Genomic DNA, 27,128 nt, shown 5'->3' on the forward strand with positions numbered 1-27,128 from the left:
GGGGAAGGTGAGATGGTGCATGGGGAGAGAGCATGTTGGGTTGTGGGGTGCGAAGGAGGGATACCACTGAGGGAAGAGGCAAGGACAGAGAGAGAAAGTGTGCAGGAGGCAGAAAGTGTTGGACTCATGGAGAGGGCAAGATGGATGGGGAGGAGGGAAGGAGAAATGTTACACTGGGGAAGGGGGAGAGCGCAGAGAGTGAAAAGTTGGACTCATGGAGGGAGAGAGAGAGATGCTTGGTTGAGGGAAGGAGGATCAGAGGAGAAGCATACAGGAGGGGTTGGGTGCCCTCCTGTCGTGATCGCTGGGGGGAGGGGAGACTTGCAGCCGTAGCCGTGGTCACTATGCTAATCACGGCAGGGAGATCTTTGCCGCGATTAGGTACAGCGGCCGCGTCTACTTACCATGTAGGCTAACATTGTAAGCATTAAAAGTACATGTCGTGTTTGTTTTTGTATAGTTATTAACTAATATTTAACTAAGTTTTAAAGTTTTAAAGAATGTTTCCTTTATACGTAAATAAAGAAAAATATATAAAATCGTACCCGTTTGAGGCTTTTATGTATGCAGCGGTGACGGTGACGGGGCGGTGAATGGGGTTGCAGTGGCGGTGACGGGGCGGTGAATGGGGTGGCAGTGGCGGGGGCGGTGAAGGGAATGGCGGTGACGGGGCGGTGCAGAGGATGGTGAGACGGGGACGGGGCGGTGACGGGGACCAATTTTTTCACCGTGTCATTCTCTAGTCTGCAAAACCCTGAGTGGAGTAGAACGGGTACAAGTGGATCGATTTTTCACTCCGTCAAAAATTACAAAGACTAGGAGACACTCGATGAAGTTACAGGGAAATACTTTTAAAACCAATAGGACGACATTTTGTTTTCACTCAGAGAATAGTTAAGCTCTGGAACGTGTTGCCAGAGGTTGTGGTAACAGCGGATAGCGTAGCTGGTTTTAAGAAAGGTTTGGACAAGTTCCTGGAGGAAAAGTCCATGGTCTGTTATTGAGAAAGACACGGGGGAAGCCACTGCATGCCCTGGATCGGTAGCATGGAATCTTAGTACTCTTTGGGGTTCCAGAATCTTTTGTTACTCTTTGGGATTCCGGAACCTTGCTATTCTTTAGGATTCTGAATGGAATGTTTCTACTCTTTGGGTTTTGGCCAGGTGCTAGTGACCTGGATTGGCCACCGTGAGAACGGGCTACTGGGCTTGATGGACCATTGGTCTGACCCAGTAAGGCTATTCTTATGTTCTAATGCTGTCAGTTGTGCGCATTGTATGGTGCACCGAAGTACGCTTGCGCCAACCATTGACTAGTCGTAAGTGGGCATGCCTACCTTTTGATGCGCCCGTGTGGTATTGGTCTATAATGGCATTAAAAATGCCTCTTTGTGGGGCCTAAAATCAGGCATTAGTTTGTGGAATTGTCACTATACTCTCTGTCGGCCCATTTCATATGTCTTTTGTAACAGTGGTTTGTATTATTTATTGTTACTTTTTTATAATTTTTTTTTTAATCTTTGTACTATGTTATACTGGTAACCCTGGGTGGGTTTTCTTAAGAGTTGTAAGAGAAGTGGACACCCACAAGGTGTTTATCTGTTTCTGGACGCAGCAGACCCTTGTATAAGTATTTCTAGAGGGTATATAATTGTTTATATTGTGTGAAATTCTCTAACGCTCTACAATGTACCTCAAAAGATTACCAATACACCATGCAACTTATTTTTTTCTTTATTGCTGAGAAAATTAAATGAATTTCATTTTCCAGCAATAAAAAAAAAATGTAATTTGTGTTCTCCGATTTGGCTTCCTGGCTTTCAATTTGAACAGACAGTAAGGCGTGTGGATTTTGCTTATTGAATATATATTTTTGAATGCCTACAAAACTGAGCATCTTAAAATGCTAAAATATTCTTTGCAATTGATGTGTTCCATTGCCACAGCTGGACTGTGCTGTTAGAACAGTGCTTACAATGGCCCAAAGTCTCCCCTTCTTTACGGTACGGCTTTTTCTCCATGCCTGTGGAAATGGGATTTATCCTGCAATTTGCATGATGGCACCACTGAGGAGAAACCATGCACAAATACTTTAAGCATCCACAAGGATTGCTGCGAGTTGAGACTTGCCTTGTAGCTGCATAACCCTGAAGTGCTTCTAGAGAGGGGAGCAGGCGAGATAGAATGCGCTAATTTAGCTTTGTGGTCTGGTATTCTTAAAAATCCAAGATCTACCGTATTTTTACACATATAGGCAGTGGCATAGTAAGGGGGAGGAGCAAGGGGGCGGCCATTTTGGTGGGGGTGCCAGCACCTCTTTGTCCTCGCCAAGCCACGCTCGTTCCCTCCCTTTCCCGCCCCCTGCACCCCTTTAAAATCTTCACCAGCGTGTGCAGCCACTCTAGCCTGCTGCTTGCGCCTGCCTGACTTCCTCTGAAATCACTTCTGGGTTGCGGGGCCAGGAAGTGACATCAGAGGGAAAGCCAGCGCAAGTACGGAAGGAGGGGGGGACGGGACTTGGCACAGAAAGAGCGGAGGGAGAGAAGAGGGTATGGGGGGGCGCCAGCTCCCCAGGCAACTTCTACCCTCGCTACACTAGATTGAATAAATAAGAACATAAGAAGTGCCATCTCCGGAACAGACCCTGGGTCCATCAAGTCTGGTGATCCGTACACGCGGAGGCCCCGCCAGGTGTACCTTGGCATAGTTTCAGTCCCCATATCACTTTAAGCTTCTCATAAGGAGATGTGCATCTAGCTTACCCTTACCTATGTCACCTTATGCCACTCATAAGGAGGTGTACATCTAACTTACCCTTAAATCCTGGAACGGTGGATTCCGCAATTACCTCTTCTGGGAGAGCATCCCAGGTGGCCACCACTCGTTGCATGAAGCAGAACTTCCTGATATTTGTCCTGGACTTGTCCCCCCTTAGCTTCAGTCCATGACCTCTTGTCCGTGTCACATTGGACATTGTAAATAAAGTGTAGTTACTTACCTGTAACGTAGGTTCTCCGTGGACAGCAGGATAGTCAGCCACATATGGGTGTTGTCCCAACACCTCCCAATTTGCGGATAAGCTCTCCAATAGCTCAGAGAGATTTTTTTTTTTTTTTTTTTTTCTCTGAGCACGTGCAGGTTCCGGGCCCCACTGGGCATGCCCGAGCCCTACCCATTTCCCCCTGCTTCCCCCTAATCCCCAGGATGTTCCTAGCTGTGGCCGGGTCGGCCGTTTGGGGAGGCGGGTGGGTTGTGTGGCTGACTATCCTGCTGTCCACGGAGAACCTACGTTACAGGTAAGTAACTACACTTTCTCCTAGGACAAGCAGGATGAGTCAGCCACATATGGGTGACTCCCTAGCCGAGGGATGTACCGACTGGACCTGCGCCTTAGCGCTTTGTGCATCCCTCACCTGGCTGTGGAGGCCGAGCCGGGCAGGGTAATCAGGCAAAGCAGGTAAAGTTGTGGAAACAAGGTTTTAGATAAAGTGCTGTGTTAACTGAGCAATAATACTCACAGAACAATGAACTGGTCAATGACAATCAATGAACAGTGAGAAACCAACTGGTCAACAGTGACCATTCGTACTTGCATGTGAGAATTCATACTTGCCTATTCCACCTTCAGTCTAGACAGGAGTGCTGGAAGACCTACTTAACTCACAGAACAGCGAAACTGGTCAATGACAATCAATGAACAGTGAGAAAACCAACTGGTCAACGGTGACAATTCATAACTGGTCATTAGTGACAATTCGTACTTGCATGTGAGAATTCATACTTGCCTATTCCACATTCAGACTAGACAGGATTGCTGGAAGACCTACTTAACTCACAGAACAGTGAAATTGGTCAATGACAATCAATGAACAGTGAGAAACCAACTGGTCAACAGTGACAAATCGTACTTGAATGTGAGAGTTCATACTTGCCTATTCCACCTTCAGTCTAGGAAGGAGTGCTGGAAGACCTACTTAATCAATATCTATAACACCCTACTTGAACAGTGTTTGTCGATATTTATAACACCCTACTTGATCAGTGTTTGTCAAGGCTGTGCTAGTGGTTGCTGTCCCTCCCGGGAGGGAAGAGCCACTTCCAATACTGCTCGGCCGAATGCATTTGGAGCATGGAATGCTATGACGAGGCAGTAGTGCTTGGAGAAGGTGTGCATGGAGGACCAAATGGCTGCATCACAGATGTCCCCTATTGGTGTGTGGTGCAGATGTGCCGTTGTGTTGGCTATGGTTCTGCGCTGGTGGGCGTTGGCTCCCACCTGCGGTTGATGCTGCGCTTTTCTATAGGTGAAGGGGATGCACTCTTATATCCAGCGCGAGCGCCTGCGTTTGGTGGCCGGAAGTCCTGGTCTGTTTTGGTCGTAGGAGACGAACAATTGAGGCTTGTCTAATCTGCTACATAGTCAGGGTCCGCACACAGTCCAGGAGGTGTTGCTGAGGTGGCAGTGTGCCTCCCTGTGGGGAGATGTAGAGTGCCAGGAGGCACGCTGAAGCCGCCTTCGGCAAGAATCGGGGGTGGGTTCTGGGTACCACCCTGTTCTCATGAGGGAGTGTGTCGGTAGACACGATGGTTAGGGTTTTCCCAGCCAGGAATACGGGATCTGCCTCCCCCAAAGGTTTGAAGGGGTCGAGGTGAGATGATGCGGCACCAAGTTGAGGTCCCATCCGGGCGGTGGTGGTTTGACCGGTGGGTGCAGATTGGACAGTCCCTTCATGAAATTTTGTGATTACTGGATGCCTCGACACTGGTTTGCTGTCTAGGCCTGCGTGGTATGCCGTGATTGCACTTAGGTGGACCTTGATGGAAGTGGGTTTTAGGTCCCCCTGAGATAAGCTCAGTATGTACTGCAGGATGTCCGGTATGGGGCAGTTGTAGGGGTCTCGCTGCATGTCTGTGCACTGGTAGCGGAACCTTCTCCCTTTCAACCCATAGCGTTTTCTGGTTGAAGGTCTTCTGGCTGCCATAAGAGTGTGCTCCACGTCTTGTGGTAGGTTCATCCTCTCATCATCCATGCAGTCAGGGCTAAGGAACGCAGGTCATGGTGGAGGGTAAGGTTCCCGCGTTGTGTAATGAGAACTGCACTGATCGGGAGCGGGGAGAGGTGGGTGAACCGCTATCCCTTGCCGGAACGGGAACCATGGTTGCAGGAGCCCGAACAGGGCAATCATGATCACCGTTGCTCTGTCCTGAAGAATCTTCTGCAGGACTTAGGGTGTTCCAACTCACAGACAGACCGTCGGGGCTGAGACGGCGATGGGTTGATCTCTTTGCGCAGAAGGTCGAGTATTTAGAGTTCGGTTCGGTTGCAAACAGATCGATGCTCGGTGTGCCCCAGGTGCTGAAGATCTTCTTCCTCGCCGCTGGGTTGAGACACCACTCATCGGGATCCAGCTGGTGGCTGAGTCTTTCTGCCAGGTCGTTCTGCTCCCACAGGAGGTAAGTTGCCTGGATGGGGCATTGAATGGAGTTGGAGAACTCCCACATGTGGCAAGCTTCCTTGCATAGCGAGGTTGACCCTGTCCCTCCCTGTTTGTTGATATAGTGCGAGGCCACCTGGTTTTCTGTTTGGGTGAGGACTGCCCTGCCTGTTTGAAGGTTTCGAGGGCATTCCCTAAGGCCCTGAGCTCCAGTAGGTGGGTGGTCAGAGGTTGGGTACACTGGTCCCAGTGACGTCTGAGGTGCCCTTTCAGGGATCACATGAGTAGTCTAGTGTGCTGCACAACAAAGTAGTCTGGTGTGCTGACGATGAGCTGCTGGCAGGGATGCACTGGGCCAGGGATGTCATGGCGTCGATCTGGTAGTCCCATAGGACGGCCTTGGTCTGCGTGGTGTCGATGACTGCCCAGATGAACGATATCCCCTGGGTGGGTATCAGGTGGGATTTCATGTAGTTGATGAGGAACCCCAGTTCTTGGAGGAGGGTTATGGTGGTTGACGGGGCTGCCAGCTGTCGAGATAAGATAGGACGCGCACCCCTTGAAGGCGAGGATGTGCCACTGCCACGCACTTTGTGAACGCTCTTGGAGCCGTTGAGAGTCCAAGGGGCAGGACCTTGTACTGGAGGCATCTGTCTTGGCTTTAGAAGCGACGATGCCTCCTGTGGGCTGGGTGCATGGGATACTAGCCAATACTCGGGCTGTAACAGGGCCAAGACTGTACCCAGAGAGTGCATCTGGACCTTGTGTATGCATCTGTTGAGCTTACAGAGATCCAGGAACGAGCGTTGTCCTTGTCCATGGTGACGCGGGGGTTCCTGGAGTAGAAACCCCTTGGTGATCTCCTCTGTTCGTCACCGCCTCTATTGATTCTGCCGAAGCAGGTCCTCTCCTTGCTGCAGGAAAGTTAGGTCGTCAGATGGAGGGTGCCCCGCCCACTCGGGGGGGGGGAGTGGAGACGAATTCGGAATCCCTGCTTGATTTTGCTGAGGGCCCACTGGTCGATGGTGATCCTGGGCCAAGCCTTCGCAGACAATCTGATCCTGCTGGGCCGGAGGATGGTCAAGGTTCTGTTTTTGTCTTGGGGAGAGGGCTGCCCTTGGATGCCCCTGCCCCTCGGGCGGTGCTTGTTTGCGTAGCAGTTATGTTACTGTTGCGAGCGCTGGGGCACCGACTGCTGCCAGTGTGGACTGGCTCAGTTGTGAGCTGGAGTCTCTATTTTATTTTATTTATTTATTTCCTCTCACTGGCCTCCTGATAAAGCCGCATCTGGAACTGGAGTGCAGCAATTCGTGCGCTCAGCATTGCGCCCTCGAAGGTCTTTTTCCCCGTGGAAATCAGGGTTTTTCAGGTCCTTCCCTGACGGGGGTTGGAGAGGGGGGGTCGTGCTGCCCTGTTTCTCTTAAGCTACCGCAATGTCCATGTATGGCTGCTGCGGGTTGTCGAATCCCTGGGCTGGAAAGATCTGGTACTTCAATCCCAGTCTCCTTGATGTTGGTTGCCCTGAGGAGGGAGTCAGCCAAATCTCGTCTCTGCAGTCCAGGAGGTTCTTGTGGACTGGAATCGCCACTGCCTGCGTGAAGTACTGGTACTGGTAGTTCAGGCCTTGTAATACTCTGTCTTGGGTACTTGTTGTCCACCCATGTGGATCTTGAGAAAGGCTGTGAGTTTCTGGAGGGACTTGGGGTGAGTCCTCGTTTGTGGGTTTTTGAGTTTTTTTTAGTAAATATTTATTTATTTTTGTGAGTGGTGACTCGGGGCGTGGCTGGAGGCTGGTGTGTAGCTTGTTCCTCCGTTGCTTGGGTGCATGGCATGCCGCTGAACCGCGCCATGTTGTTGTGCGTGGCTCCCTCTAAAGGGGGACATAGTGGGGAGTGTAGCCCGCTGAGAGAGGAGTGGGTCAGCAGGAGGATTAACTGTGGCTGCTGGTCCCACCCCTGGTGGTTCGCAGGTTCATGTGCTGCTCCACTTGACTGGTTGGGTGGCTCCATGTACCCCACCGCCCTTCTCTTTCCTTCTTGAGAGGGGGGGAGAGCCTGCAGAGAAGGGGCAGGATGCACCCCTTCATCTGAGCCAGTGCACCTGGCTGCGTTTCCCACTGTGCCTGGAGGCAGAGAAAGAGGAGTGATGATGCCTCTTGAGTGGGCTTCTGCTGCTGTACTGTCTATTGTATATTAAACTGTACAGCGCTGCATATGCCTTTCAGTGCTATAGAAATCATGAATAGTACAGAGTCCCTCATGCTAGCTGGAAAAGCACTCTGCCTAGGTTTTATGAAGAGCAAACAGCTTTTTAGACTGAGGAGTTTCAAACCCCCACCTTTGGAGAGGCATGGTCTGACATGCCGCATCTCTGAAGATATCAGCACCCTGCTGAGAAAGGCAGACTCCTCGTTCCCAACATGAGAGGGGGAGGGGGGCGGGGTGGGAAAGGTGTGAATTGTAGACTATGCAGGACCCCAAGAGGGAAAGAAACATCGAGTTGTTGTTGTTTTTTGTTTGTTTTTTTTCAGCATGTCCTTTATAAGCTGAACTCTGGGGCAGCATGTCTCCTACTGGGGGGAGAGGTCTGCAGGTCCCCTCCAAGGGAAAGAAGCATGGGAGATTCTTTCTCCTTAAATTCAGATTGGGAGGAGGGTGGGGCTAGGGCCCTCGGGGCTGCAACAGATTATCAGAGGTTTTCCCAAAAACAAGCAGATAGGACTTACCTTTGAACCCCCAATCAGCTCCCTGCAGAGGCTGGCTGTAAGCGGCAGCATGCCATCTGGAGGGTGAAAGCCCCGATCTGTTGCTTGCAGAGGCTGTGGATTTACGCAGCAGCATGCAAGACTCCTATCGGCTGCCCTGCAGAGGATGGCTGAAAGTGGCAACATGCAGGGATTCCTGGAGAGATCTCTCGGTCTGGTGAGACTCCTATCGGCTGCCCTGCAGAGGCTGGTTCTAAGCGGCAACATGCAGGGACTCCGGGAGATATTTCTCTACCGGGCCAAGTGCAGGCGGGGGGATTAGCTGAGCCAGGGCATCCCGGAGGCTCCTTGCCACTGTAGCATGTGGATCCCCCGCTGCTGCATTCTGATGAGGATGGCTGCTGGAGGAAGATTCTCGGGCCTCACTTCTCTTCATGCCCTGCGGAGGCTGGCTGTAAGCAGCAACATGCAGGAACTCCTGGAGAGATCTCTCGGTCTGGTGAGACTCCTATCGGCTTCCTGCAGGGGCCGGCGGCTAGCGACAGCATGCAGGACCTCCGGGAGAGATTTCTCGACCGGGCAAGTTGCATTCGGGGGGGTTGACTGAGCCAGGATGTCCTGGAGGCTCCTCACCGGATTCGTCTGTGGATCCCCCGCTGCTACGCTCCGATGAGGATGGCTGCTGGAGGAAGATTCTCAGGCCTCACTTCTCTTCATGAAGTCTCTCAGTGCCTTCTTCCTTAGCTTGCGTGCACGTGGTGACATGTGCGCACAATGCAAGCCACACGGAAACCTCGAGCGCCGGATCCAATCAGTGGGCGCACAATTCATGAGGATCCAGTGTGTTCATTCTTCTCCTGCATCCCAGTTGTTTCTTTAGATGATTCAGGCATCTTCAAGTTGATGAGTAGAAAAGTTGTAATGGAGAGCTGTAGAAAAATCCGACCGATGGGAACGGGCGGAAACTAAAGACTGGGGATTAGGGGGAAGCAGGGGGAAATGGGTAGGGCTCGGGCATGCCCAGTGGGGCCCGGGCACTGCACGTGCTCAGAGAGAAAAAAAAAAAAAAATCTCTCTGAGCTATTGGAGAGCTTATCCGCAAATTGGGAGGTGTTGGGACAACACCCATATGTGGCTGACTCATCCTGCTTGTCCTAGGAGAATGTTTTTTTCCTGCTCTATTTTGTCAATTCCTTTCAGTATTTTGAAAGTCTCGATCATATCCCCTCGCAGTCTCCTCTTCTCAAGGGAGAACAATCCCAGTTTCTTAAGTCGTTCCTCGTATTCCAAATTCTCCTTGCCTTTTATTAGCTTTGTTGCTCGTCTCTGCACCCTCTCCAGCAGTTTTATATCCTTCTTTAGGTTGGGAGACCAGTGTTGGACGCAGTACTCCAAGTGTGGTCTGACCATTGCCCTATAAAGCAGCAGTATTACTTTCTCCGATCTACTCATGATTCCCTTCTTTATCATGCCTAGCACTTTGCCCAAATTTGAGCACCAAAAATAAAATCCACTTGGAGCAGTATTTGGGCATTGTTTACAGACTGGAACTTAGAGCCGATTTTTGTGTAAAACTTTGAGCACAAGGATTTCTACCGACTAAAAGCTGGTGTAAATCCTGGTACGTAATTTAAGCGCAGCTCCCTGAAATTCGGTAATATTGCCGACATTTTTAGAACGCCTCTGACCTGTTCGTGCATTTCCCATGCTCCCTTTTCAGCTGTGCGCCATAAGATTTGCGAACAGATCTTTAGAGAATAGCACCTAGCAAGGTGTAAGCGCAAATCCAAATTATTGCTAATTAACGCCAATAACTGATAGTACTCAATTATTGGCTCATTAGCCAATTTAGCTGTGCGCATCTCAGAACTGTGTGCAGTTTTATGCGCATAAATTTGCACGCCCTTTACAGAATTGGGGGAGGGTTAATGCAGGCTTTATACATCTTTTTTCCAACCACGCCTGGCTGTGCTGTGCATGAGCACACTATACCACTGTATTTGTACTTAGATGCATTAATTGCAAAATTAGCGTATTTGTTTATCAGGCTTTTCTTTTTAGATTTTTTTGCCGTTTATTTTTTTGCACTGATACCTACAAAAACTTTTACCAAAAAAAAGCCCTTAAACAAATGTTTTAATTTGTACTTAACATGTCTAAGAAAAATTAATAGGCATACCACACATTATGGGCCAGATTCTATATATGGCACCAGAAAAAACAGTGCGGGAAAAAACACGTTTAGCGCTACTCTGTAAACTGCACCTAAACTTAGGCATGGTTTATAGAATATGCATATTGGCCTGCCCCGTGTCTAAAATGTAGGCACGGCCATTTGTGCCAACTAAAACCCAGTGTAAACTCCCAGGCCTAACTTCTGTGCAAATCACACGTATTCTATTACAGTACAGGTCATTTATTGGAATGTAGAGCCTTCCATGGCCACGCCCCCATTTCAGATCAACGCAAGTGTATATAAATTCTTTTTTTTTTTTTTTTTTTTAATTATCTTTATTAGCAACTGCAAAGGGACATACAACCAGGATCAAAGGCATTATAAAACAGAGCAGGCAGAAAAACAGCACTGGAAAACTAAGACAGCAAATGTTGCTCAGTACAAGAACCCAGTGGGTGGATGCCCATCACAATTGACATTTTGAAATACCAAACCCCCCAATCAAACACACGCAAACCATTTGTGCCAGTTACTCTCTAGAATTGCTCGTTAGTGGCCAGTTATCCTGGTTCATTAAATAAGTTGTGCATGTAACTTTAGTCACCATACATAGAATTTGGGGGGTAGGGTTATGCAGCTGGCACACATTATATGCATAAAAATACAGTAATCCAGATTCTGGTCCTAGTGGAATAGATGTATAAAGGGCTAGATTCACTAAGCAAACCGATCGTGTACCGATCGGTTTGCGACCTGATTTCCCTCCGACCCGATTCACTTACCTGTGTACCAGTCTGATTCTGATCCGTGCATGCAAAGTAGGGAGGGACGCGATTCACAAAACTTTTTTCTTGAACACCGACTGGGCTGGCCAATCACCAAGGAGCGACTGCTGGGGACCAGTCGCTCACATCCTTTCCGACTGTCCTGCCAGCCCTGCAGCCCTGAAATAAACCTGCTCTCTGCCTCCCCGACTCTCTCTCTCTGGTTCTTCTGCTCTCCGCCGCGACCTGCTCTCTGCCTCCCCGACTCTCTCTCTCTGGTTCTTCTTCTCTCCGCCGCGACCTGCTCTCTGCCTCCCCGACTCTCTCTCTCTGGTTCTTCTGCTCTCCGCCGCGACCTGCTCTCTGCCTCCCCGACTCTCTCTCTCTGGTTCTTCTGCTCTCCGCCGCGACCTGCTCTCTGCCTCCCCGACTCTCTCTCTCTGGTTCTTCTGCTCTCCGCCGCGACCTGCTCTCTGCCTCCCCGACTCTCTCTCTCTGGTTCTTCTGCTCTCCGCCGCGACCTGCTCTCTGCCTCCCCGACTCTCTCTCTCTGGTTCTTCTGCTCTCCGCCGCGACCTGCTCTCTGCCTCCCCGACTCTCTCTCTCTGGTTCTTCTGCTCTCCGCCGCAACCTGCTCTCTGCCTCCCCGACTCTCTCTCTCTGGTTCTTCTGCTCTCCGCCGCAACCTGCTCTCTGCCTCCCCGACTCTCTCTCTCTGGTTCTTCTGCTCTCCGCCGCAACCTGCTCTCTGCCTCCCCGACTTTCTCTCTCTGGTTCTTCTGCTCTCCACCGCAACCTGCTCTCTGCCTCCCCGACTCTCTCTCTCTGGTTCTTCTGCTCTCCACCGCAACCTGCTCTCTGCCTCCCCGACTCTCTCTCTCTGGTTCTTCTGCTCTCCACCGCAACCTGCTCTCTGCCTCCCCGACTCTCTCTCTCTGGTTCTTCTGCTCTCTGCCGCCACCTGCTCTCTGCCTCCCTCAACTCTGGCTTCCCAGCTCTCCTGCTCTCCGCTGCGACCTGCTCTCTGCCTCCCTCGACTGTCCTGCTCTCTGCCGCCCTTTCAAGTTTCAAGTTTTATTTAAAGTTTTGATCTGAACGCTTTATCAAATTATTCAATGCGTTTAACAATAGTAATTTGGGGGGGACAAATGACAACCATTTAAACAATAAAAACATACAATCTTATCTATAGTTATTTGAAGATGCATAAGGAATACAAGGATAAATTACATTTGTTTAAAATAAAATAACCAAAAAGAAAAAACATTTAGGGAAGAACATCATCAAGAGGGATATTAAAAGGTTTTACAGAAACTTGGTCTAAAAGTAACTGGGGTTTTTTTTTATTTTTTTTTTTTTAAAGACTTGATCTAAAATGATGATAGAAAATCAAAGAGATTATCTGATCTAGGTTTCATATGCATCTTTATAAAGATAGCTTTTTAGTTTGCTTTTAAATTTTTCTAAGGAAGTTTCAACGCGCAAAAAAATTGGAAGTTTGTTCCAAAGCTGGGATCCCAAGATAGAGAAAGTTCTGGTTCTTCTGGTGCCAATTACTTTCAATGATGGAATGGACAGCAAATACTGATCAGCTGATCTAAGAGATCTAGCTGGGGAATAAGGTATTAAATATCGATAGAAAAATATGGGAGTATTAGTTTTCTGAATTTTAAATGTTAATAGCGTGATTTTATATGTTATTCTGTGTGAAATCGGTAGCCAGTGTGCTTCTTGCAAGAGAGGAGTGACATGATCATATTTTTTGGAGTTAGTAATAATTTTTATTGCTGTGTTTTGTATTCCTGCAGTACGAGCCCGTGGTTTTAACCCACTTTAAACCCGCGGGTTAAAACCACGGGCCCGCACTGCAGGGAAGGAGGGCAGAGAGCAGGTGAGTCGCGGCCAGTAAAAAAAAGTTTTTATAAATAAACCAAAAAAACAGACAGCAAACACATGCGCAGACCATCTACAGGCGATCTGTGACGGCGGATGGGGGCGTGCCTCCAATTGCCCCCGTTAGGATATTCCGGCTTCCAGAATCAATCAGCCCTGCCCGGATCGGACACAGATCGGTCACGATCGGGCAGGTTAGTGAATCGGGCCCTAAGTCACAGTCTGAGCTGGGGTGGCACATGGGGAGCTGTGAAGTGACTAAGAGAAGAGAATAAAAGAACAAAAAGGGCCTATGAAAAACTGAGGTGTTGATTGGGATATCATTAAAACCTATTATCTCATGGTCCACAAAATATTTCGAGAGAGTGAGGAGATTTGTGGATTTTATAATGATAACATAGGTATCTCCGTGCCTTTATAAAATAAACAGTCAGCAATGCACAGATTTTCACACAAATTTATACCTGCTCTTAAAAGATGTAAATGTGTACATGTACTTTGTAGGGCCGATATTCAGACCACGGGAGTTGGCCGGCTGACTCTCACAGTTGGCGCTAAGCCCTGATATTCAATGCGGAGCCATTTCCAGTGACTGGCATTGAGCATCCGGTCTGCTTTTGGCCACTAAAATCTTAGCCAGCCATGCTGATATTCAGAACCGGCCGGCTAAGTTGATTGCAGCCAAATATAGACCAGCTATTTAAGTGGCCTCATTTGACTGCTCAACTTAGCTGGCCAGTGGTCTGAATTCCGTGGATAGCCAGCTATGCATTAGCCACTGACTGCTAATATCAGCGGCCATCTTGCGCTGAATATTAGTGCTTAGTCGGATAAGTATTTAGCTAGCCAGGAGCTGTTCTTGGCCTGCTAATTAGCACTGAATATCGGGCAGTGTGGGCCTGATTCTATAAAAGGCGCCAAAGTTATGTCCGACTAAGTGCCCTAATCACAGATACCTAGCAACGCCTAACTAAAATTTGTTACATAAGTGGTGGTGGAGTTTAATTCCAAATAGAACATATGATAGTATTATACAAAAATGGAGTGATGAGTTGGGGACTCAAATTTCACTTCAAGATTTTAGTCAAGCTATTCATCGATTGCCTAAAATTATTAAGGGCTATGTTTGGAGGGAATGTACGTACAGAATGTTATATATGGCATATTTCTCACAAGTGCAAGCATTCCATGCGGGATTAGTTAATTCTCCCAATTGTATTAAATGTGATAAATCTCCTATACGTTATCGCATGCGTTATAGCAATGTCCTCTTAAGTCGTTCTGGTCCGCCATCCTATTATATCTAGGCTCATTGTGGGATAGTCAATTAGTGGAATCCCCAAGGGGGGGTGTTATTTGGTAAAGCTGCTGCTTGTGGGGCATATGGACAAGGTAGATGCATTTTATTTCAAAAGGCATGCATGACTGATCACAAATGTATTTTGCAATATTGGTTACAGAAAGATCCTCCTAGTTTTTGGCATTGGAGGAACCAACTCCATCGTTTAATTTTATTTGAATTTAGGGATGTTTGTAAGTTTCCAAGATGTACACGTTTAAAAAAAAAAAATTGGGATTCCATATATTCAAAATCTTTCCTCTGAAGCACGATTATTAATATTTTACATTGAAGCTTTGGAAACATTTATAACATTGCAATTCCCGGTAATATGTGTCATCTTCCATTGGGGGGGGAGAATTGGGGATGCAGGGGTAGGTTAATAATAGGTCATATAGAAATGTATATTGAAGGAATGATAAATTTCATATTTTATTTAATTTGATTAATTACTTCAATACAATGTGAATAGGAGAGGGGAGGGGAGGGGGGAATGGGGAAAGGGAGGTGGGGGTAGTAGGGGGATTGATATGGGTTATATGGAAATATATTTTGAAGGAATGTTAGAAATATGTATGAAAATATCATAATTGTGAATCTATTTCAAATGAAAATCTGTTTGTATTATATTATATTTACTTATTTCCTTCAATAAAATGTTATAAAGTAAAAAAAAATTATTAAAAATACAATACAATCACTACAAAATCTATAAAAAGAATAAAACAGTAGCTCAAATTAGCAGAATCAAGTGAGTCATTAGGCTTTAGGTGTCATTTATAGAATCAGGCCCTTTGTGTTTGTGTGTATGTGTGTGTGTATGTACTCGTGTGTTATATTGCAGATGTATCAAACAACATTCCTGAGACACCCTATACATGAGCCATTTTGTTAGCATGCACATTCAGACATGGGATTTTAAAAGAGCCCTTTTCTGCATGTAAAACATTCTTTCAATGTGGAAAATATTTTCTAAAGTGATCCCTCTGGTGATTTTGAAAATGTTCCCCCATTTAAACTAAATTTTGTTTCCCTTCAGCCTAGTAAGGAGCTCTGTGCTCCTAGGTGTAGCTTTCCTGATATCAGTCACCAGTTAGAAGAGATGTTTTCTTCCAAAACTTGAGTGCGAATATCAAATCTACAGTTTGAGCTTGTGACAGACGAGAAACCTAACGTCTCTCTTCTCATGCCTCTTTGATCAGGCAGCATCACTCCACGCATCAGGACTCCGGAAACTGGCTCCGATGATGCCATCAAGAATATCCTTGAGCAAGCGAAAAAGGAAATCCAGTCTCAGAAAGGGGGTGAGTGTTGCCCCCACCTCAATGTAGCATCTAGCTGGAATTAGGAGAGTTTCTAGAGCAGGGGTGGGGCAACTCCAGTCCTCGAGGGCCGGAATCCAATCGGGTTTTCAGAATTTCCCCAATGAATGTGCATTGAACGCATTGGGCCAATCCTGAAAACCTGATTGGATTTCGGCCCTCGAGGACCGGAGTTGCCCATGTCTGTTCTAGAGGCAGCTCTGTAAGAAAGCATCGAAATTTAGATGCACTAGTTAGCCTGTTCTATAAGAATGCTTTATGCACCCGTGTGTTCTTATTTGGGAACAATTTTTATAGTGAAAAAGATCAATATTACAACATTCATATGCCAAAAACAAAAAAAATGACAAAATTCATGTAGTTTTGATAATATAGTAAACCAAAAAAACAAGTGTGGTCCAAAGGAATTCAAGAAATATCTGTATTTATTACAAAAAGAGTAGACACGCCGGATGGTGTGGATAACATGAAGAAAGACCTGACGAAGCTTGAAGAATGGTCTGAAATTTGGCAGCTAAAATTTAATACTAAGAAATGCAAGATCACGCATTTGGGCTGCAAATAACTCGAGGGAACGGTACAGTTTAGGGGGTGAAGAACTTATGTGCACGACGGAAGAGCGGGACTTGGGTATGATTGTATGTGATGATCTTAAGGTGGCCAAACAGGTTGAAACGGTGACTGCAAAACCTAGAAGAATGCTAGTTTGCATAGGGAGAGGTATGGCTAGTAGGAAAAAGGAGGTATTGATGCCCCTGTACAGTATAAGATTTTGGTGAGACCTCATTTAGAATATTGTATATAATTCTGGAGGCCGCACCTTCAAAAAGATATAAAAAGGATGGAGTCGGTCCAGAGGAAGGCTATTAAAATGGTATGTGGTCTGTATACTTCGGAGGAAAGGCGGGAGAGGGGAGATATGATAGAGTCGTTTAAATACCTACGTAATATATGTGCATGAGTCGAGTCTCATTTGAAAGGAAACTACAATGAGAATGGCATAGGATGAAGTAAAGAGGTGATAGGCTCCGGAGTAATCTGAGGAAATACTTTTTTACGGAAAGAGTGGTAGATGCATGGAGCAGTGTCCCGGAAGAGGTGGTGGAAACAGAGACTGTGAATTCAAGAGGGCCTGGGATAGGCACGTGGGATCTCTCAGAGAGAGAAAGAGATAATGGTTACTGCGGATGGGCAAACTAGATGGGCCATTTGGCTTTTATCTGCTGTCATGTTTCTTTGTTTCTATCCAATCAGTGAACAGCTTTTCCTCATTCGATATGCACGACTCAACATGGGCCATGTTTCAGCAATATTGCGTGCGTCAGGAGTCTTAAGTGCACTAATATAGTGTTAAAAATATAAACTTTGGCAAATAGCAAATATATTTATATATAATGTACAAAACAGCTCTCAATGTGAGGATCCTTCTCCTCTTTTTGATCTGATAACACTATGTAATAACATTTTTTTGTTGTTGTTGTTGTTACATAGAAACATGAGATAAAGACGTAATGGCCCATCCAGTATGCCCCTCCACAGCATCTACTATTTCCTCTTCTCTCGAAGAGATCCTACATGCCTGTCCCATGCTATCTTGAATTTAGAAACGGTCTTTGTCTCCACTACCTCTAACAGGAGAATATTCTATGCATCTACCACAATTTCCTTAAATTACTGCTGAGCCTATCACTTCATCCTGTGCCTTCTCCTTCCGGAGTTTTCCTTCATTTGAAAGAGACTCACTTCCTGTACATTAACACCATGGAGATATCCCCTCTAAACTAAACTAAAACTTAGCTTTGTATACCAGGTCATCAACCAAATAAGGAGCTCGACTCGGTTAACAATAATTTAAAAAGATTAAAAAAAAAAAAAAAGGAGAAAGGAAACGAAGTCAAAGGAAAAAGACTAATGTGGATGGTTTCCAAAATATTTTATTTCCAAAGTATACATATTAAGATCTGTCCCCTTATGACTTATGATGAAGTCCAATAACCAATTTTGTAGCAACTCCATCTTATATCTCCAAAACTGCACACAATATTCCAAATGGAGCCTCACCAGAGACTTAGACAAAAGCATCATCACCTGGCTTTGACCATTGCCTTTTCTACCTGTTTTGTCACCCTGAGATCATCAAACACAATCAACCCCACGTCCCGCTTTTTTTCCGTACGCTGAAGTACATAGAAACATAGAAGATGATGGCAGATAAGGGCCATAGCCCATCAGGCCTGCCCACTTTCCTGACCCACCCCCAAGTCTACTATCCTAGGGATCCCACTCCTGGTGACAGGTTCCCTTGGCTTAACCCTCTAAGGGATCCCACATGGGCATCCCATTTGCTCTTAAATTCTTGCAAGCTGTTTGCCTCAATCACCTGCATCGGGAGCTCATTCTAAGGATCAACCACTCTCTCGGTGAAGAAATATGTCCTGGTGTCGCCATGAAATTTACCACCCCTGAATTTGAGCGGATGTTCTCTTGTGGCTGAGGGTCCTTTGAGAAAGAGAATCTCTTCTTCCATCTCGATACGGCCGGTAATATACTTAAACGTCTCGATCATATCTCCTCTCTCCCTACGTTCCTCGAGTGAGTACAGCCGCAAATTTTTCAGCCTTTCCTCATACGATAGATCCTTGAGCCCCGAGACCATCCTGGTGGCCATCTGTTGCACTGACTCTACTCTCAGCACATCTTTTTGGTAGTGTGGCCTCCAGAATTGCACACAGTATACTGTTCTTCTGGATTTTTGCAGCCCAAGTGATGACCTTGCATTTTTTAGCATTAAATCTTAGTTGCCAATTACCGGACCATTCGTCAAGCTTTGCTAGATCCCACCTCGATATCCGCACCTTCCAGGTTTCTACCCTATTACAGAGCTTGGTATCATCTGCAAAATGGCAAACTTTGCCAGACAGTCCTTCTGCAGTATCACTCACAAAGATGTTAAATATAGCTGGCCCAAGGGCAGAACCCTTTGGCATTCCACTGACATCATCCTTTTCCTCCGAGCAAACTCCATTTACCACTATTATCTGTCTCCATCCACTAGGGCCCATACTAAATACACTCAGTTTATTTATCAATTTATCATCATACAATAAAACCACAACATAATATTTCAAGGGCAATTTAAAGTACTGAAAATATCCAAAATATACCTGAGAACGGCAAACGCAGATCAGATGGTTTGGGCTTTGAAGGCTTACACAGCACGGACTGTCCAAGGCAGTGGCAGGGTTCTCCGGCCCATGACCCCTCATTTCTGAGCAGCTGCCCTTCTCTCTCACGTACACTCTACCTTATAGCTCTCCCTGGCAGCAAAGAAACCCAAGGTCGGTGAGCCCCTTTCATGGCAAAAGCCATAGAAATTTTCCTTATCACCTGCTTGTCGCTAGACAAACCCCTTGGCTCCCCGCTGCACCATTTAACCGACTGCGATTCCACCGCTAGCAATAGCCCTTTACCACTCTCTTTCTGCAGCCGCTGCACATGTACAGAACGCGCTCAGTCGCGAGAAGGAAGAGTGGAACTGCACGCACCCCAGCTTGGTGAGGCGGGGCTCTTCAGTGCCCTGTCTCAAGCGCAAGAACAGACCAATGAGAGCAAAGGAGATGGATTGGGGGAAGGTGTGTGTGTGTGTGTGGGGGGGGTATTTGCTCCATAAGACGCACCCTTATTTCCACCCACTTTGGGGGGGGGGTGAAGTGCGTCTTATAGAGCAAAAAATACGGTACTTCCTTCATTTTCATGATTTGCCTGTTTTTATATATGTACCTTTATTTTATTTAGACCCCTGACACAGGTGAAGATGCCAAAACACGGCCTGTGTCGGGTCATAATAAACTGTGCTTGCTTTCCCTGATTTGAAGGCCCCTTATGCTTTGTCTTTCCTTCTATATGTTAAAAACAGATCAGATATGTGCATTATATTCTACCTTGTTGGGCAGACCAGATGGGCTGTGCAGATCTTTGTCTTCTATCATTTTTTATGTTAAGGCATAACCTTAAAGAAAGGCATAGAGGAATGCAACCTGCTTTGTGACAGGTACAACCCTAACCAAAGGCATGAAGGGGTGTGGCCTGAAAAGAGCAGCAAGTACAACTCTAGCCACCTTGCTAGGGATATTAGATGGACCAAATTTGTCTTTTTCTGCTGTTAAAAAGTATCTCAAAAAATGTGGACAAAGCTACCCTTCTAATACAAACAGGCCAGTAAAAATGTGTGGAGCTTGCTGCTCTCTACTGGCAGTGTGTTAGTACTGCAACTATTACACTGGCTCCAAAATTGGCACCTCGGTTCTTTATTTCTTGCCTGCTTCTCCTCCAGTTGCACATTTACAGTGTCATTCTTATACATCTTAGCATAGTGTATTTTCATTCTATGACCAAGCAAACAAAAACAATACTGCAAGAAATGTACATAGCACAGGAATTTATTAAAATAACAAAAACAAAAAACTTAAAAACCAAAATGCATGAACTGCATAAAAAGTATGTATCCAATACAACTGGTCCCAATGTTCCTGTGGACCGGACCCGCACAGTCCGTGTTTCGAAGAAACACTCCTTCCTCAGGGGTCCCTGCTGGTGGTACCCAGAGTATCAGAAAACCAGAATGGATAAGGTGAACAAAATCGATAGTGAACAGGCATAAATCTCTCCTGTACAACGCACTGCACTCAGGACCACAAATTAGGTGGCACTTCAGTTACTGGTATTTTAATAATGAAAGATTAAACGTATTTTTGTAATGCAGTTGTGGGTCCTTCTGCAGCATAACCAAAAGTTTAATACATTTATATTCTGCTTAGCCAGTATAGCAGCTCAAGCCAGATAACAATGTTTAAGAAATAACAAAATATATTAATACAGAAGAGCTGGTGGGTTTTGTCACAAGAATTTAGAAGGCAGAGTTATCGCTGAACCCAATAATTTCTGGTTAATTTCATTATCATCAACACATCATATTATCATTACTAGTGTTATAGCCCATTACATTAACGGGTGCTAGAATATATGTGTGTGTGTCTGTGTTTATTTCTTTCTCTCTCTCTCTCTCCTTATCCACTTTCTGTATTTCTGTCTTTCTTTGTGTCTTTATTTTTCCTCGGCTGTCCACCTATTCTCCCTTCCTTTTACCTTCCCTGTGTCCACCACCACCCTTTCACTGCTCCCCTTATCCAGCAGCAGTCCTTTTCCCTTTTTTTATCTCCCCCCTGTCCAGCAGCACCTCTTTCCTGTCCCCCTGTCCAGCAGTAGACTTCCCTTCCTTTTTCTTCCCCCGTCTCTTCCCCTGTCCATCTGCACCTCTTTTCTGTCCCCCTGTCCCCTGTCCAGCAGTAGGCCTCCCTTCCTTTCCCCCTCCCCCCGTCTGTTCCCCTGTCCATCAGCACCTCTTTCCTGTCCCCCTGTCCAGCAGTAGGCCTCCCTTCCTTTCCCCCCCCCCCCGTCTGTTCCCCTGTCCATCAGCACCTCTTTCCTGTCCCCCTGTCCAGCAGTAGGCCTCCCTTCCTTCCCCCCCCCCGTCTGTTCCCCTGTCCATCAGCACCTCTTTCCTATCCCCCTGTCCAGCAATAGGCCTCCCTTCCTTTTTCTCCCTCCCCCCATCTCTTCAGAGTTCCTGCTATAGAGAAAGGCCCTCACCTCGGCCGGCTGTTGCTCCCTCCCTCTCTAGCTCACCCACCACTTCCCCCACCAAAGCGCAGCTTCCCAATCTCTTACCACCTGAAGCCGACATCCGGGAGAGACAGTGAGGAGATTTGCGCGGCCATCAGAAGCCGACAGCCTCCGCGCCGCCTGAAGCCGACATCGGGGAGAAATTTGGAGCTTCGGTTTGGCCTGCTCCCTGCTCGCCTTGCCGTATTGTACTTTTTAGTTGAAAGACGCGGCATGGCTCCTCTCATGATCCCCACCTGCGTCGGAAGTCCAACGCAGGCGGGGATCGTGAGAGGAGCCACCACCGCGTCTTTCAACTTAAAAGTACAATACGGCAAGGCGAGCAGGGAGCAGGCCAGACCGAACAACAAACAATACACAGAACCCTAAGCGCGCATGCGCACTCCTACCTGCGGGGCCCTACAACTCACGGAAAACCGGCGCACGCAGTGGGAGTGCGCATGCGCGGCTAGCCTTTTATTATATTAGATTACGGCCATGAGAGCATTGCAACCGCAGGCCTTTTACAGATTTTCAAAGTGAAAGTCAGCGTGTCCTTTCCCTTTCAAAATTGCTCTCTGGTTTAACTGGCCCACAAATGTTGCCCCTCCTTTCGATGGCTAAATCTGGCTGAGAAATATCACGTGTACATTTGGGAATGCAATGCATGCTTGCTGTGTCCTAAATCCTGCTCAATGCATGCCTCTGAAGAGGCTTCCCCTTAACATGGCTTAAAGCCTTTGTGTTATACAACTCCCCACATAACTGTTTGCCGGGTTAAGGGTAGGCAGTTTTCAGACCGTCCTTTTTCATGGGTAAGTAGCATGTAAAAATGACCCTCTACATTATTCTTCATGCACCTGCTGTTTCCCTTGTAATCCCGGGCGTTGATATTCTGATACCTTTCTTATAAACAGTAGGAGCATGCAGCCATGGCAACATTTATGTTTGATGCAAACAGCCCTTATTACTGTATAAGAAAGAACCACAGGAATTTTTTTTTTTTAATACAGGAGACAGTAATCCGAGCAAAACAAAAGTGACTGTGTGTCTCTCTGTTTCCTCACAATTGTTTCCCACGTACTCACCTTTATAGGACCCCCAGGGACTCCTGAAGAAGACTTTTTGTCGAAACGCGGACCGTGTTGGGTCCTGTATCCCTAGCGGACTAGGTCCTTTAAGGCTCTTATGTGGATGATTTATTTTTATGTGGATAGAATTATTTTATGTGGATGATTTCAGTGTACCTTTGGAACTTTGATACTTTCAAATAAAGTCCATTTAGGAACATCGTCACTCCACAGAGTTTTTTTTGGTTTTCTCTGGATTTTCTTCTTTGTGGATATTTTTGGGTCAATTCCTTTTGGGGGTTTTTTTTTTCTCTCTTTCCTCATCATATTGCATCGTCAAGGAAAACCAGAAGAATACCTCCACGACGCTATCAGCCAGGCAATATTCCATCTAGCGGAAGTCTTTTATTCATCTGGACGCAACACGTGTTTGACTCTTGAAAAAGGCACTTTGGTGCCGAAACTCTGGCCGTGTTGAGTCCAGATGAATAAAGACGTCTGTTAGATGGAATATACCCTGGTTGATAGCATCTCTCCTTCATGACTTTTGTGCGTGTTTGTTGTTCCTCCTCATGCTTAATCTTCTGTAAACCGCATAGAACTTCACGGTATTGCGGTATATAAGCTGTTATTATTATTATTATTATTATATTGCCTCAGGATAGGGTTACCAGATTTTCCATTTGGAAAATCCGGACCCCCTAGACCTGCCCCGAGGCCTGCCCAGTTCCACCCATCCCCGCCCTGTTATGCTCCAGTCCCGCCCTAGCCCCACCCCCTCGCTGCCTGCTCTTGGGTAGGAGCGCATGCGCAGATGTGATGCGATGACATCACGCGCCCACACTTTACGTCATCGTGCGGCATCTGCACATGCACAGGTGCGCTTCTGCCTGATAGTGGTTTGATCCAAGCTTTTCAAAACCCGGACACAGTGCCGGGTTTTGAAAAACTGGACCCCTGGATGTGTCCTCAAAAGGAGGACATGTCCGGGGAAATCCGGACTTCTGGTAATCCTACCTCAGGACCACCAGTTAGGGGGCACTGCAGTTACTAGGCTTTTTTGGGCCTGATTCTATAAATGGTGCCTAAGTAGTGTGGCGTTTAGGCGCGATTCTATATAAGTTAAGCGCACTTTATAGAATTTAGTGGCACCTAAACTCGGCTTAGGCATTGATACACATCCTAACCTTAGGTGCACCCTATTTATGCTGGGGTTTTCTTGGCCTAAATACTGACGCCTACGTCCAAAATAGGCACCTACATGTAAAACACACCCATGACCCACCCTCTAACCACACCTACTTTCTGGTAGACGCTTTGGACTAGGCACCTATCTGAAAGTAGTAGGCATTTACCAAGTTAGACGCCTACCATCCAACGTCAATTGCAAGTTGTTAACTGCCAATTATTGACACTGATTTAAGCTTTTTAAATAATTAAGTTAGGTGCCTAAATTGGCTACGCATGCCGATCTAGGTGGCTAATTTTAGGCATCATTTATATAATCAGAGATCTTCATTTGATTGCCCCCTGCAATAGAGATATACAGCATGCTTCATATAGAAATATTTGGCATGTTAGTAGACTTTATGGATTTCTTCTGAGTTTGGACTGTACTTTTAAGACCTTCCAGAGTTTGGAGGAGTAGAACTACACACCATAGGGGTCGTTGGGGGAGGGTTGGGCTATGTATTGCTCAGAACGTGTAGTTGTTGAGAGGATATCTGTTCTATACTTAATCTCCTGCACCCTCTTCTCTTCTCCTACCCTTCCCCTCCCACCTTCACTCCCCCCCCTTCACTCCCCCCCCTTATCTCTCCCCTCCTACCTATCCTCTTCCCCTCTCCTCCCTCCTCTCCCCTCTCTCCTCTCTTTAAAGTTGCCTTGAGCCTGTATAGGTATGAGCGGCGCACAAATAGAAGATTAGATTCGATTAGATATTATGTTAACATACTTCACAAACTGTATCCTGCTCATGTTGTATTATTATAAAAAAGTAAAACAAAAAAAACAAACAAAAAACCCACCCAGTTGATAATCTGATGTAAGACGGAGGTTGGGAAAGATTGAATCAAAGTGACACAGAAGTCACTTTTTCAGTTGGATTGGATTTGAATTTTAGATTCGGTTACTTACCTTTTCCAAATCGGAGCTTATGGCAAATGACAGGTCTGGTACTATATAGTTATTTCCCAACCCAAGGTCACGAGAAGTACAAGTGGGATTTGAACCATGGTTTTTGTGGTTCTCAGCCTGCTTCTTTAACCACTAGGTTATTCCTCCACTCTGTTGGTGATGCTTGGCTTGAAGGATGGTCTCTACTTCAGTTATCTACCATGAGCTCCCTAAGGATAGGCTTTCCTTAATTTCTGATATTTGGGTCTTGGGGATCAATGAGTTTTTTTAATTGTATGTTCTGCTCTTGGAGACCACTGCCAGCTAGCTATCTGAGAAGCTTTTTGTTGTCTTATTTTTATATGCAGGTGAGACAAAGAGTACTGTTGGCCCTCAGGCATCCTCAAATGGCAACAGCAACTCAGAAGATGCCATTAAAAGTATCCTGGAACAGGCCCGCAGGGAGATGGAGGCCCAACAGCAGGCTCTTCTGGAAATCGAGACTGGAAATAGCAAAAGGTCAATTCCTACACCACCCTCTGATCGCTCCATATTAGCTGCTGTCACCGGTCAAAGTTTGCCTCAGGTTTACATTAAACAGGAAGAAGGGACATCAGGGAACAGCATTAGTGTCAGCTCTATACAAACTCCATTAAATGTTCTTTCTCCAGCGGCCTTTGTACAGAGCATTATCCGGAAAGTGAAGACCGAGATTGGTGATGCCGGGTCATATTTTGACCAGCACTGGGCTTCGGAAAGGAGTATACTCAGCCGGCCCTACACCTCAGTGTCACCTTCACTATCGTCTTCATCATCAAGCTATTCAAGTATGGTCAACGGCAGGCTCTGGCAACGAGGTGACAATGGAGAGACTGTTCCCAATGAAGAGGAAATTACTGTAGGGGAAGAAGAACTTCATAAAGTCACAGAGGTGAAAACAGAATGTGGTGTCCCCGAGTCACCAAATCTGAATCGCCTTTCCTACTATCCAGCTTATGTTCCAAGGACTCTTAAGCCAACTGTTCCTCCTCTCACTCCAGAACAGTATGAGATGTACATGTACAGGGAGGTGGACACCTTGGATCTGACCAGGCAGGTGAAGGAGAAACTGGCCAAAAATGGAATCTGCCAGAGGATCTTTGGAGAAAAGGTAGAGTTTGGCTATGATATGACCATGATCTACTTCTATTTTCATTCTGAGACAAAGAAATGTAAAAGCTGATCATTCAAAAGATTTAAACACTTGCATTAAGGAGTTAGGTACCTAAGTCTGGCAAACTAAAATGTTCCCTACCTCATTGTCTAAATTTAGGAGACTGTTTTTACTATTCACCTAAATTTAAGAACATAAAAAGAGAATGGGACCAGAGGAAGGGACAGGTCAGGGCTGATATCCAGTGCTAGGTCCTTAAAGGAGGAGACTGAAGTCAGGCCTAAATTTATAGGGCATATGATTTGGTAGGGTTACCAGATGTCCGGGAAAACTCTTTTTAGAGGACTGTCCAGTTTGCCTGGGTTTTGGAAAGCCCCGAAGACCTCTGGCCACATCTGAAGGGCCTCTGAGTATGCACGGATGACATCACACACATCTGCGCATGCTCCAGGCCCTCCATACATGGCTGGAGCTCATCCAGGAAGAAGAGAGGAGACTTTGTGGGGGCGGGGCTCGGGGCAGAATAGGGATGGAGGCAGAACGGGATGGGGCGGGGTCATGTGTCTGGAGTTTGCGGCCCAAAATATGGTAACCCTAGGATTTGGATGCCTAAAGTTAGAAACCTATTTTCAGTTAAGGGTCTAAATTGGTTTAAAATAAGTGCTTTACTTAAGAGCCTTATCTACTCATAGGTACCTCCCAAATTTAGGGGGGTCTGTTATCCCTGTTTGGGCCTAATGAACCAAGGCCCTGATTCTATAAACCGCACCTAAATTGGTAGGCATTGTTGGAAATGGTATCTTCCACATGTCAATCAAAGTTAGGCAAACACCAAAAAGTCCAACAGGACAAAAAAAAAAACACGGGTTCAGGAACACGCAGAAGACAGTGGGAATGGACAATGAACACTCCACTGAAGATCACTGATGTTAAAAAAAAAATCTTATTTCAATAAAGGACACATACATAAGCTGTGGACCCGACACAGCACTGTGTTTCGGCACATAAAGACGCCTGCATCAGGAGTCACTGTAGCATTATGATTCACGAATAACAGGTCCTTTGTTAAAACAAGACTGGGTCAATCAAACGTGCAAAAGAAGGACCAAGCGCTGATTGACCCAGTCTTGTTTTAACAAAGGACCTGTTATTCGTGAATCTTAATGCTACAGTGACCCCTGATGCAGGCGTCTTTATGTGCCGAAACACAGTGCTGTGTCGGGTCCACAGCCTTTATTGAAATAAGATTTTTTTTTTTTTTACATCAGTGATCTTCAGTGGAGTGTTCATTGTCCAATCAAAGTTAGGCACCATTTATAGAATCGTGATCTAGTGGCATCTAATTTGACATAGGCCTAATTTACTGGTGCCTAACAAAGATGCCTACCAATACCTGTCATCAGTCCAGTGTTCCCTCTAAGCGGGCGGGTGTTGTGAGCAAACTTTTTTCACTGTGAGCTAAAAATATCGGGCGCCAGCAAGTTATGAGCCAAATAA

At 46.3% G+C, this 27,128-nt stretch overlaps 1 protein-coding gene across 9 annotated transcripts in view; it reads left to right on the forward strand.

Moving 5' to 3' along the window:
• CUX2 (cut like homeobox 2) overlaps positions 1–27,128 on the forward strand; it is a 552,659-nt gene that overhangs the window by 487,107 nt on the left and 38,424 nt on the right. For all 9 annotated transcript variants that reach the window (XM_033955398.1, XM_033955397.1, XM_033955392.1 and 6 more), the window contains 2 exons: positions 15,513–15,614; positions 24,847–25,628. In XM_033955398.1, the coding sequence (XP_033811289.1) occupies positions 15,513–15,614; positions 24,847–25,628 (884 nt within the window). The remainder of the gene's footprint in view (positions 1–15,512; positions 15,615–24,846; positions 25,629–27,128) is intronic.

Source organism: Geotrypetes seraphini, chromosome 8, assembly GCF_902459505.1.
Source record: "Geotrypetes seraphini chromosome 8, aGeoSer1.1, whole genome shotgun sequence".
Lineage (NCBI taxonomy): Eukaryota > Metazoa > Chordata > Amphibia > Gymnophiona > Dermophiidae > Geotrypetes > Geotrypetes seraphini.